General features: G+C 45.5%; 1 protein-coding gene across 1 annotated transcript; it reads left to right on the plus strand.

The window, feature by feature from the left end:
- The first annotated feature begins 6,673 nt into the window (after positions 1-6,673).
- Positions 6,674-10,462, plus strand: LOC123427504 (shaggy-related protein kinase GSK2). Its single transcript, XM_045111576.1, has 12 exons — positions 6,674-6,935; positions 7,033-7,134; positions 7,494-7,553; positions 7,637-7,909; positions 7,993-8,067; positions 8,227-8,283; positions 8,734-8,874; positions 8,972-9,022; positions 9,097-9,192; positions 9,370-9,453; positions 9,741-9,842; positions 9,946-10,462. The coding sequence occupies exons 1-12, from the start codon at positions 6,861-6,863 to the stop codon at positions 10,036-10,038; spliced, it is 1,209 nt and encodes a 402-aa protein (XP_044967511.1). The 5' UTR covers positions 6,674-6,860; the 3' UTR covers positions 10,039-10,462.
- Positions 10,463-12,561: the final 2,099 nt, after the last annotated feature.

The raw sequence follows: 12,561 nt of genomic DNA on the forward strand, positions 1-12,561 counted from the left end.
GGCTATCACAAAGTAAAGTGCATAAGTAAAGGGTTCGGGTAAGAGATAACCGAGGTACGTAGAGACGATGATGTATCCCGAAGTTCACACCCTTGCGGATGCTAATCTCCGTTGGAGCGGTGTGGAGGCACAATGCTCCCCAAGATGCCACTAAGGCCACCGTAATCTCCTCACGCCCTCGCACAATGCAAGATGCCGTGATTCCACTAAGGGACCCTTGAGGGCGGTCACCGCACCCGTACAAATGGCAAACCTTGGGGGCGGTCACCGAACCCGTACACGTGGCAACCCTTGGGGCGGTTACCGGTACCCGTACAAATAGCTCGGAGCAATCTCCACAACCTAATTGGAGACCCCGACGCTTGCCCGGAGCTTCACACCACAATGATTGAGCTCCGAGACACCACCAAGCTTCTAGGACGCCAAAGCATCCACGAAGAACAATATCTACGGTACTAAGTACCAAAGGTAGTAAGCTTCTCAACTTCTCACCTCCACGTATCACCGTGGAGAACTCAAACCGATGCAACTAATGCAATGGCAAGAACACACGAAGTGGTCAAGTCCCTCACACTCAAATCCATCCACAACAACGAAAGCTATGGAGAAATATGAGAGGAAGAACAAGGAGCTCACAAAGAACTCCAAGATCAAGATCCAAGGGGTTCCCCTCACATAGAGGGGAAAGTGATTGGTGGAGATGTGGATCTAGATCTCCTCTCTCTTTTCCCTCAAGAACAAGCAAGAATCATTGGAGGGATTGAGAGTAAGCAAGCTCTAAGAATGTCAACAATGGAGGTAGAACAAGAGCTCAACGGATAGATAAGGCCAAGGGGGAAGAGGACCCCCTTTATATAGTGGGGGAAGAAATCAGACCGTTACCCCCACTTACAGCCCGAGCCGAGCGGTACTACCGCTGGCTCCAGCGGTACTACCGCTGACATTCCAGCGGTACTACCGTTGACCAGGGGTGGTACTACCGCCGGCTAGCGGTACTACCGCTGGCACTCCAGCGATACTACCGCTGGCCCCAGCGGTACTACCGCTGGGCCCCTGGTAGTGCAAAGGCACTACCACCGCCAAGAAAGTCTTCGCAAAAATGTCCGTCCATGAACAACCGCTAGGCAGGCGGTACTAAGCTCCTGGAGCGGTACCACCGCTGACCAGGGGCGGTACTACCGCTTGCCACTGAAACAGCCATAACTTTCGCATACGAGCTCCTAATCGAGCAAACCCAAGCTTGTTGGATTCAGGACGACAAGAGCTATCCAAACAACGGCTAGAAATCTTAAGACCATGCAGATATAAAAATGCCAATGATATAGAGATGTGAGTCCTCTATGAATGAAGAACCGGCAAAAACTCCAACATCGAAAACATCATAGTAGATGCGTATGGACTCCGTTTTCGATGAACTCGAGCTTGTCACGAAGATGACCATAAGCTCTAAAACTTACAGAGAGAAACACCAAACAAGAACCAAGAAGTATGATGCAAGGATGCAAATGGTTTGAGCTCTCAACGAACGATACGATCAAGCTACTCACTTGAGAGCCCCCCTTGATAGTACAGCAATCTATCCTAAACAAAAAACCTATCAAGGGCAAACCTATACCTTGCACCTCGTCCTATTGAGCTAGATGATGATGATCTTGGCTTCCTCAAGATGGACCACCTTTCTTGATTGCTTTGGCTTGATGAAGACTAGTTGATTGCTCCCCCATACTCACTATGGGTGAGCCACTCTTCAGCATATCTTCACAAGTCCATTGCCACCACAATGGACGGCAAGCTTCAAGCATGATATCTTCGTGCTGATCCACTTGAACTTGCACATTGCAATCTTGATGACGATCACAACTTGACGTCATACTTCATGGGTTGTATGAGATCTTCCCTTTGACGCAAGCCCATACAAACACACCTAACCCCCACATAGAACTCTCACGAAGACCATGGGTTAGTACACAAACACGTAATGGACAATGCTTACCATACCATGGGATCACTTGATCCCTCTCGGTACATCTTGTACGCTTTGTGTGTTGATCATCTTGATTTACTCTTTGTCTGAGATCTTGATCAACCATGTGTCTCTATGACCATTCTTTGGATAATACCTTGAATACCATCTTGGTCATCATATAAACTCCTTGAACCCAACAGATGGACTTCAAGAAGTGCCTATGGACAAATCCTATAAATGTAACTTAAGGCAACCATTAGTCCATAGGAATTGTCATCAATTATCAAAACCACATATGGAGATATATGCTCTAACACATACCTTGACAAGATATTAAAGAAGTTCAATATGGAAAACTCAAAGAAGGGGTTTTTGCCAGTTTTGCAAGGTATGAGATTGAGTAAGACTTAGTCATCGACCACGGCAGCAGATAGAGAGAAGATGAGTACTGTCCCCTACGCTTCAGCCGTAGGCTCTCTAATGTATGCCATGCTGTGTACCAGACCTGATATAAACCTTGCCATAAGTTTGGTAGGGAGGTACCAAATTGATCCCGGTATGGAACACTGGACAGCGGTCAAGAATATCCTTAAGTACCTGCAAAGGACTAAGGAGATGTTTCTCGTTTATGGAGGTGACAAAGAGCTCGTCGTAAAGGGTTACACCGATGCTATCTTCGACACAGATCCGGATGACTCTAAGTCACAGACCGGATACGTGTATGTTTTGAATGGCGGGGTAGTGAGCTGGTGCAGCAGCAAGCAAGACGTCGTGGCAGCATCTACATGTGAAGCGGAGTACATAGCTGCTTCGGAAGCGGCTCATGAAGGGATTTGGATGAAGGAGTTCATCACCGACCTTGGAGTGGTTCCAAGCGCGTCAGGTCTGATGACACTCTTCTGTGATAACACTCGAGCCATTGCCATAGGCAAGGAGCCCAGATTTCACCGGAAGACGAAGCACATCCAACGCCGCTACAACTCCATCCAGCACCAGGTCCAGAGAGCAGTAATAGATATTTGTAAAGTACACACGGATTTGAACATTGCACACCCGTTGACTAAACCTCTCTCTCGAGCAAAACATGATCAACACCACAATGCTATGGGTGTTCGATACATCACAATGTAACTAGATTATTGACTCTAGTGCAAGTGGGAGACTATTGGAAATATGCCCTAGAGGCAATAATAAAATGGTTATTATCATATTTCCTTGTTCATGATAGTCGTTTATTGTTCATGCTATAATTGTATTAACAGAAAACAGTAATACATGTGTGAATAAATAGATCACAACGTGTCCCTAGCAAGCCTCTAGCTGGCTAGCTCGTTGATCAATAGATGATCATGGTTTCCTGATCATGGACATTAGATGTCATTGATAACGGGATCACATCATTAGGAGAATGATGTGATGGACAAGACCCAATCCTAAGCATAGCACTAGATCGTGTTGTTCGTATGCTAAAGCTTTTCTAATGTCAAGTGTCTTTTCCTTCGACCGTGAGATTGTGCAACTCCCGGATACCGTAGGAGTGCTTTGGGTGTATCAAACGTCACAACGTAACTGGGTGACTATAAAGGTGCACTACGGGTATCTCCGAAAGTGTCTGTTGGGTTGGTACGAATCGAGATCGGGATTTGTCACTTCGTGTGATGGAGAGGTATCTCTGGGCCCACTCAGTGGAACATCATCATGAGCTCAATGTGACTAAGGAGTTAGTCACAAGATGACGTGCTACGGAACGAGTAAAGAGACTTACCAGTAACGAGATTGAACAAGGTATAGGTATACCTACGATCGAATCTCGGGCAAGTTCTATACCGACAAACAAAGGGAATTGTATACGGGATTGACTGAATCCTTGACATCGTGGTTCATCCGATGAGATCATCATGGAACATGTGGGAGCCACCATGGGTATCCAGACCCCGCTGATGGTTATTGGCCGGAGAGTCTCTCGGTCATGTCTGCATGCCTCCCGAACCCGTAGGGTCTACACACTTAATGTTCGATGACGCTAGGGTTATAGGGAATTGTTATATGAGGTTACCGAAGGTTGTTCGGAGTCCCGGATGAGATCCCGGACGTCACGAGGAGCTCTGAAATGGTCCGGAGGTAAAGATTGATATATAGGATGGATGGGTTTGGACGCCGGAAATGTTTCGGGCACCACCGACAAAGTGCAGGGACCACCGGAAGGGTCCGGAGGCCCACCGGGAGGGGCCACAAGCCCCGGAAGGCTATATGGGCCAAGTGTGTGAGGGAACCAGCCCCTGGGTGGGCTGGTGCACCCCCACACCCAGCCCATGGCGCATCAGAGAGGAATGGGGGGAACCCTAGGCGCTGGTGGGCCTAAGGCCCACCAGGGGGTGCGCCACCCCCTCTCCTGCCCTGGCCGCCGCCCCCCTCTCCCATCTGGGTTGTCGCCACCCCTAGGGGGGAACCCTAGAGGTGGCGCACCCCTCCCCTCTCCTCCTATAAATAGAGGGGGGTTTGGGGCTGTTGGAGACACAAGTTGATCTCTCCCTTGGCGCAGCCCTGTCCCTCTTCTTCCTCCTCTCCCACGGTGCTTGGCGAAGCCCTGCCGGGAGACGTCGTCTCTCCATCGACACCACGTCGTCGTGCTGCCGAAGATCTTCCCCAACCTCTCCCTCCTCCTTGCTAGATCAAGGTGCGGGATACGTCACCGGGCTGCACGTGTGTTGAACGTGGAGGTGCCGTGGTTCGGCACTAGATCGGAATCACACCGCGATCTGAATCGCCGCGAGTACGACTCCATCAACCGTGTTCTAGCAACGCTTCCGCTTAGCGATCTTCAAAGGTATGAAGATGCACTCTTCCCTCTCTTGTTACTGGTCTCTCCATAGGAAGATCTGAATATGGCGTAGGAAAATTTTAAATTTATGCTACGTTATCCAACACCCATGGTGGCGTGTGGGCTACTACTTCTAGTGTTATACTCCTTCCGTCCCAAAATAAGTGACACAACTTTGCATTAGTTTTGTACCAAAGTTAGTACAAAGTTGCATCACTTAATTTGGAACAGAAGGAGTATATGCTATGTGCTTGTGTGTGGAAACTTGGATGGATGATGCTTGTGTGCACGGGCTAGATGGAACGGAACCATGCTTCCAAATTGACATAAGACAATTATAACTTTAGTTTAACACCATGGAAGTGACAATATGGGGTGAAAAAAAACTCTTAACTATGTCATTTACGGCTATAACAGTACAATCAACACTTAAAACCAATCTACGAAATAACAGAGCATTTGAGTCATTTCAGCACGTTTCAGCACCAACCGCGGTTGCTACAACACAACTACCAAACATGTGCATCTTGGTTCCAACCTTTCAATCGCAACTAGTAACCGGAGCTGCTCCTTCCAGCCGGAGCTGTTGCAGTTGCAATCGTGAAAGTTGCATCCCAAACAAACATACCCTAAACCTACTTATGATCCTACACCCTCGGAGCTCATTGTTGAATTTCTTAACAAACGATGTAAGTGTGGGTTGATGTTAATAAACTAGCCGTGAAGATCTTCCGGTCAAAAAATTAAAATCGGCAAACCGTTTAAATTGTCTACTTACTCCTATCTAGACATTGTACTTCATTTTTTACTAATGCATATCTCATACTATACATATATGTTGAGTATAGAACACGAAACCAGACTATCAAAGCATTGCTATCCAGTCTCGCATACTATATATTATTCAATAACCAATATGTAAAAATGTCCGAATAATTTTACTTCTACAAACATATCTCATAAAAACTGAATAAGTCTTGGCCATGTCTCAACCCCAGTGTGGTTGATCACCCTGCCGGACCAGCTACTGCCTACTGATCATCATTTTTAGTGCTGGCTAGCAATGTTATTACTTGGACAAAAACACATATCTATCATGTAAAAGATGTCATATTTTTGGTACTAAATTAATAAGGAGGCAATAAAATGCTGTGGATCTTTGGGTCTTGGGTGCAAATGCACCTCAAATTGGATTTTTTTAAGAAGTATTGTAAAGTTAGTCAAAAATTTCAGAAACTTCTTTCAAACAAGAATGATGCGGTGTTATGCTCATGTGACTCTTCGCGAAGGATTGAGGTTCATGGTATTCTAGGCGAAGCAAAACAAAATTGACACTATATAAACATATTCACACATTTTGTTTCTGCCACGCAGTCCACATAAGTCACTTCTTCGCGAAACTTTTTACATGAGTATAACACTACAAGGTTCTTGTCTCCAAAAAGTTCCAGAATTTTTTAACTCTTTTTGTAATTTATAAATCATTTTTTTCAAAGAGGTTGCTTGGAACCCAAAACCAATTAGGTATTTCCGGGCATTAAAATGACATATATAACACCAGAAAGGTTCTCCTATATGACATGAATGCGCCAGCAATTTCTCCGATAAGTACCGTTGTATATTTGTGCAGGAATTAGTGTACCACTTTCACTAGAAAATTTCTCCAACGAATACCCTCGTATATTTTCAATTTCTGGCAGGAATTGAAAATATGCCGTAAATATATTTTAGCGGCACTGTTTATCCTTTTGACGAAGAAATGAATCCCATTACTCGGCAATAAATGTGACACGGGTACTCCCAGCAATTTGACCCTGGACCTGGAGCCTCGTCTAGTCTAATCCACCTCCCCACTAATCCACCAGCTGTTTACACCGGGTCAGCTAACCGCCCTCTCAATAGATCAACGTCACTCCCCATCTTGTTCCTCTTGGTCGCCACCACCCCCACTGGTCAAAGGCAGCGCCACCCACATCACAGTACAAGCCAAGGCACGCCAAGGCAGAGAGGAGGACCAGGCGTAGGTGGATGCTGTGAGCCCGCCTTGTCGGCCCCCATTCACACACCAGGCACATGGAGCATCCGGCGCCGGCGCCGGAGCCGATGCTGCTCGACGAGCAGCCCCCCACCGCAGTCGCCTGCGAGAAGGTAACCGGATCTGTGCTGGGATGGCGTTGGCCGTGTGTTTCTTGCCGTGGTGTTCCGTTGAGCTAATGTTTAGCGTGTTGGCGCTCTTGCTGAGCAGAAGCAGCAGGATGGCGAGGCGCCGTATGCGGAGGGGAACGACGCCATGACCGGCCACATCATCTCTACCACCATCGGCGGCAAGAACGGCGAGCCCAAGCAGGTGAGCTGAGCGTCTCTTATGTTTCCCATGTGTCTCTTGGCCTGAGCTTGCACGGCCAGTTCTTGCCTTGGTGAGATGTATGTGGATCCTTGGTTAGGTTTTTCTTCGTTTACGGAGAACAAAAAGAATGATAGACAGCGGCTGAATTTATCAAGGACGATGGAGCTTGTCAGCCTATTTTTGCAGTGCTCATTTGTTTGATCCTCATGTAACTATGGTTTGCTCAAGAGATCTGTTCCAAATATGCCTGTGTGGTGTTCAATAGTGTGGGTTTTCGGGACAAATTTGGACGGCCTCAGTTAGATTTTGGATGATGCCCCTTTGGCGCCCAGTTGGTAATGTCCTGCTTTGTTTTTCAGACGATTAGCTACATGGCAGAGCGCGTTGTGGGCACTGGTTCGTTTGGCATCGTCTTTCAGGTGATTGCTCGAGCCATTGCTTGTTTCCATGTTTGTGTTGTTCACCATCAGCCTGATGTTTAGTGAAATGGTTGCATGTGTAGGCTAAATGCTTGGAAACTGGGGAGACGGTGGCCATTAAGAAGGTACTGCAGGACCGGCGGTACAAGAACCGTGAGCTGCAGCTTATGCGTTCGATGAACCATTCCAATGTTGTCTCCCTCAAGCACTGCTTCTTCTCAACCACAAGTAGAGATGAGCTGTTTCTGAACCTTGTCATGGAGTATGTCCCGGAGACGCTCTACCGCGTGCTTAAGCATTACAGTAATGCCAAACAGGGGATGCCACTTATCTATGTCAAGCTTTACACCTATCAGGTTTGTGAATTGCCAATGAATAAATGTGAAATGTGTGCCTGTCATTGTGCAACTATTCTAAGTCAATTTGACATTGGTGGCAGCTATTCAGGGGGCTGGCGTACATTCATACTGTTCCAGGAGTCTGTCACAGGGATGTGAAGCCACAAAATGTTTTGGTATGTATCGGTGAACACTGGCTGTGTGCATCACTTGATGCAGAGGACGGGGTCTTCCCCTTTCCGGAATAAAATGTATCAGTGAACACACTGAACAGATTTGCTCGGTTATCATGCATGGCTTTTCATGTTTGATTTTGAATTTGCTTCCTTATACAGGTTGATCCTTTAACACATCAAGTTAAGGTCTGTGACTTTGGAAGCGCAAAAGTTCTGGTATGTTGGCTCTTTCCCCAAGAGTTTGGTGATACATACACACTGCTTAGATCCATTTGTCCTGTCGTGTAGACTACTCATTCTATTCAATATTGAACCAGAATTGGCATCATGGTCTGTGCTATTTTGATTTATCCTTACTGTTTTAGGTTTATAGCTAGTCAGTCGTTAAGATTAAAATTAAGTCACTTTTATACACTTTACAATTTGACTTCTTCAGATAGCATTGGTTATAAACTATTATCTCTGTATTGCGCTTATTCCCTACTGGCATGCTGAATTCTTGCTTTAGCCGAAAGTAAAGTTTCTGATCTTCACTTCATTTGATTACATTGGGTGTCCGACACTGAATATAAAATTTAGTTCCTTTGCTACAATATCAACCTGCATAGTACTTTGATGTTACTTACCTGCTAATCTGATATCATTTTTCTTGTGCTGCTCTATCAGGTGGCGGGTGAGCCCAATATATCATACATATGCTCACGCTACTACCGTGCTCCGGAGCTTATATTTGGTGCGACTGAATATACATCATCGATAGATATATGGTCAGCTGGTTGTGTTCTTGCAGAACTGCTCCTTGGTCAGGTTAGTTCCTTCGTTTTATTCACATATTTTGCAACCTCCTAGGTTCCAACTAAGATGTCAATACTGTAGTTTCTGATCTTCCATTTCTTTTTGCTAGCCATTATTTCCAGGAGAGAGTGCAGTCGATCAACTCGTAGAGATAATCAAGGTCTGCAAACATTCCATATCTCTCTCTTTCGCTTATACTATTAAATGATGTTGACCTTTGTGATGTTCTTGTAGGTTCTTGGAACACCAACTCGGGAGGAAATACGTTGCATGAACCCGAATTATACGGAGTTTAGGTTTCCGCAGATAAAAGCTCATCCTTGGCACAAGGTAGACTTGCAATCTCATTCATGTCCAATCATTTATTACATTTGTTTTTATTAATATATGTGGCTCACTGTTATTAATACAGTCCAGCCATATATAAGATCTGCTGTAATATACTTTAAGGTATATAACAATGTGATGTGATGCCTATGTTTACTGATTGCTCTTTGCTGTGATCAGGTTTTTCACAAGAAAATGCCTCCTGAAGCCATAGATCTTGCTTCACGTCTTCTTCAATATTCACCAAGCCTCCGCTGCACTGCTGTAAGTTTTTTTTTTTTTTGACGTTGCTTGCTCTTCTAGGTGTTTGCCTCTGCAAGTAGTAGAGGAACAGATGAATGTAAATGTGAATGGTCTTTTAGAGACAATCGATATATAATTCTCCTTATTGTTTGTCAAACTAGATTGATCAGTACTAGTCTTGTATGACCATCATAATCCAGTACCATAGATCGATGCTTGGCAGAAGACGAGTTGACATTTAGTCGTCCTATAACACGTTTTGCTATAGCATGATGGCGATACTCATGCATTTGAATATCTGTATGCAGCTTGACGCATGCGCGCATCCTTTCTTTGATGAGCTACGGGAGCCTAACGCGCACCTGCCAAACGGACGCCCGTTCCCACCTCTGTTCAACTTCAAGCATGAAGTAAGTGCATCAGAGAAAAACATAGGCCGCTCATTAACAGATATGAACATGTATGCAACCTGTTTGTCCTGTTGTGCTTATGGGATCTGCATTTTGTCTGCAGCTGGCCAATGTTTCACAAGACCTCATCAACAGGCTTGTACCTGAACATGTTCGCCGACAAGCTGGTCTCGCTTTCTTGCATGCAGGGAGCTAAATATGCACACGGGTGCCCTCAACCCTGCACCTTGTTGTTTTGCCATGGGCGAAGGGTGGTGGTTTAAGATGGAGGCAGGTCAGATGATCCCTGGAGTGATATATGCCAGATTCCAATTATCAGAAGTACCGGTAGAGCACCGAGGAATAACAACTGTGTAGATCATCTGCCAGGGAAGGAGCCTTGCTTGAGTATTCAGTAGTGAAGTGGTAATATCATTCGGATTGGTGTACCGGTTGAGGAGATGGAAACAGCATAGCCTTAGGCCATGGACCGAGTTTTCTTTCAGTTTTTGCCCTATTGTAAGAGTTAATAGCTTCTTAATGTATTGTACTAGCTCGTATGTTGTCAACTGTCTCGTTCTCCATTCCTGATGTAAATTGTTGCAGTAAACTTCGCTGTTCAATAAGTTCCCTGACATGCAGAGCTTGCACGCCAACTTTTTTTAGCCTCAATTACATGGAGGTACCGTAGACTGGAACACACCACACACACTTGCTATGTGTCTATGAAAGTCCTTTTTTTCTTGAAAAGGAGGACTAGAGCAATTCCCAAACGGACGGCGCTTTTTGTCCGTTTGGGTTGGCCGGCTGTTCGGCGTTTGTCCTGTTTTAGATTTGGGTCGGCACTACGTCCAATGCGTTGACCCATACGTGTCGGCGTGGCTGGTTGGCAACCCTATTTCAATAAATAACTCATTTTTGCATTAAAATATATAGTTTCAACCGAATAAAATAACATAGTTTTACAAGTTGGATAAAAGTAAAAATCTCTTACATAGTTTTGCAAGTCGAATAAAGAAGATACATCTATTGGTTGCCAACATGAATCTACGTATGCTCAACTAAATCATTTTGCAGTTGCACGTGAGTTTCCCAATCATGCATGTCATGATGAAATTGGATGAAATGTTTAAACCTTGCCGCTCCTCCATGCTCAGGCACAACATTCTCACCCTGAAACTGAAACCCTTGATCGTACGTTCGGGCGCTCATCTTCTACGATGCAGTCATCGCCTCCCATAATTTCTGCGTGCTCGAGGTATTAGCAGGATACCGAACGATGCCCCATCGAGATTGCAAAACACCAAAGGCATGCTCGACATCCTTCCTAGCACTCTCTTGCTCTTGGGCAAATCTTTTCCTCTTCTCTCCGACAGGGTCGGGGATTGTCTTGACAATAGTGGTTCACTCAGGATAGATACCGCCATCCGTAGTATCCTTTGTCATAGTTGTGTCCGTTGATAGTAAAGTTCACCAGTGGGTTGTTGCCTTCGGCAAGCCTAGCAAACACCGGCGAGCGTTGAAGCACGTTAATATCATTATGTGATCCGTCCATGCCAAAGAAAAGAGTGCCAGATCTAGAGATCTTGAGACGCCACGACCTCTAGCATGACAGTGCAAGCCCTGACATGGCCCTTATACTGCCCTTGCCAAGCAGAAGGGTAGTTCTTCCACTCCCAGTGCATGTAGTCTATGCTGCCAAGCATCCCTGAGAAGCCCCTGCTCGCATTCATCGTCAACAAATGGGATGTATCTTCAGGAGTCGGCTCTCTCAAGTACTCAGGACCAAATACAACAATAACAGCCTTGCAGAACTTATACAAGGATTCTAGGCATGTAGAGTCGCTCATACAAACGTACTCGTCAATGAGATCACCGGGCACTCCGTATGCAAGCATTCGGATGGCGGCAGTGCATTTCTGATAAGAGGAGAAACCAATCTTTCCAACGGCATCCTCTTTGCACTCGAAATAGTCATCATAGCCGACCACCCCCTCTCTAAAACGGTTGAAAAGATGCCTACTCATACGAAAACGGTGGGGAATTTCTGATGTTTGAACAACGGATTTGTTATATCAAACTAGTCCTTCCAAAGAAGGAGATGCCCGTTCTCTCGGTTGCGATTCAACGATGGAAGGTGGCCCGGAACGGAGCCACAGAACAACGGCCGCTGGCTATTGAGGTGGTGATGGACCAACACGGCAGCCAATATCTCCTCCTCCTCATCCGACGACGAATCGTGAGAGTCGCAAAGGAAATTGTGAAAAAAAATCATCGGCCGAGTCCATTTTGTACCTTGGCAAACTGTCGAACAACTTGCGGGCCTCGACGAAGGAGACGGCCGACGAAGGGAGTGGCCGATGTCCGACGAGCGTGCCGTGAGGCTCTGGCCGGGGCGGCGAGGCGACTTCTTGGTCGCGGTGTCACACCCTGTTTTCACTTTGTTTCAACTGTAGTGTTTTCAAATTTGGAGTTTATTAAAAAAATTAAGCAAATGCTATGAGTGCCATGATTGTCATTGATTGCATGTATGCTTGAGTGTGTGGATCTAAAAATATTTTTTATAACATGATATTTCCATAAAAATCCTTTTTCTCAACTTTGTTAATTCAAAACCTTGCTTTGGGGTTTGCACTACAAGTCCCTCATTTTAAGGGGATGCCTTCACCCAAAGATTGTATTCTGATTTTAGCACTATTGTAACTTTCCAAAATCATAAAATAATTATTTTATAAAATAT

Source organism: Hordeum vulgare, chromosome 1H (assembly GCF_904849725.1).
Source record: "Hordeum vulgare subsp. vulgare chromosome 1H, MorexV3_pseudomolecules_assembly, whole genome shotgun sequence".
NCBI lineage: Eukaryota > Viridiplantae > Streptophyta > Magnoliopsida > Poales > Poaceae > Hordeum > Hordeum vulgare.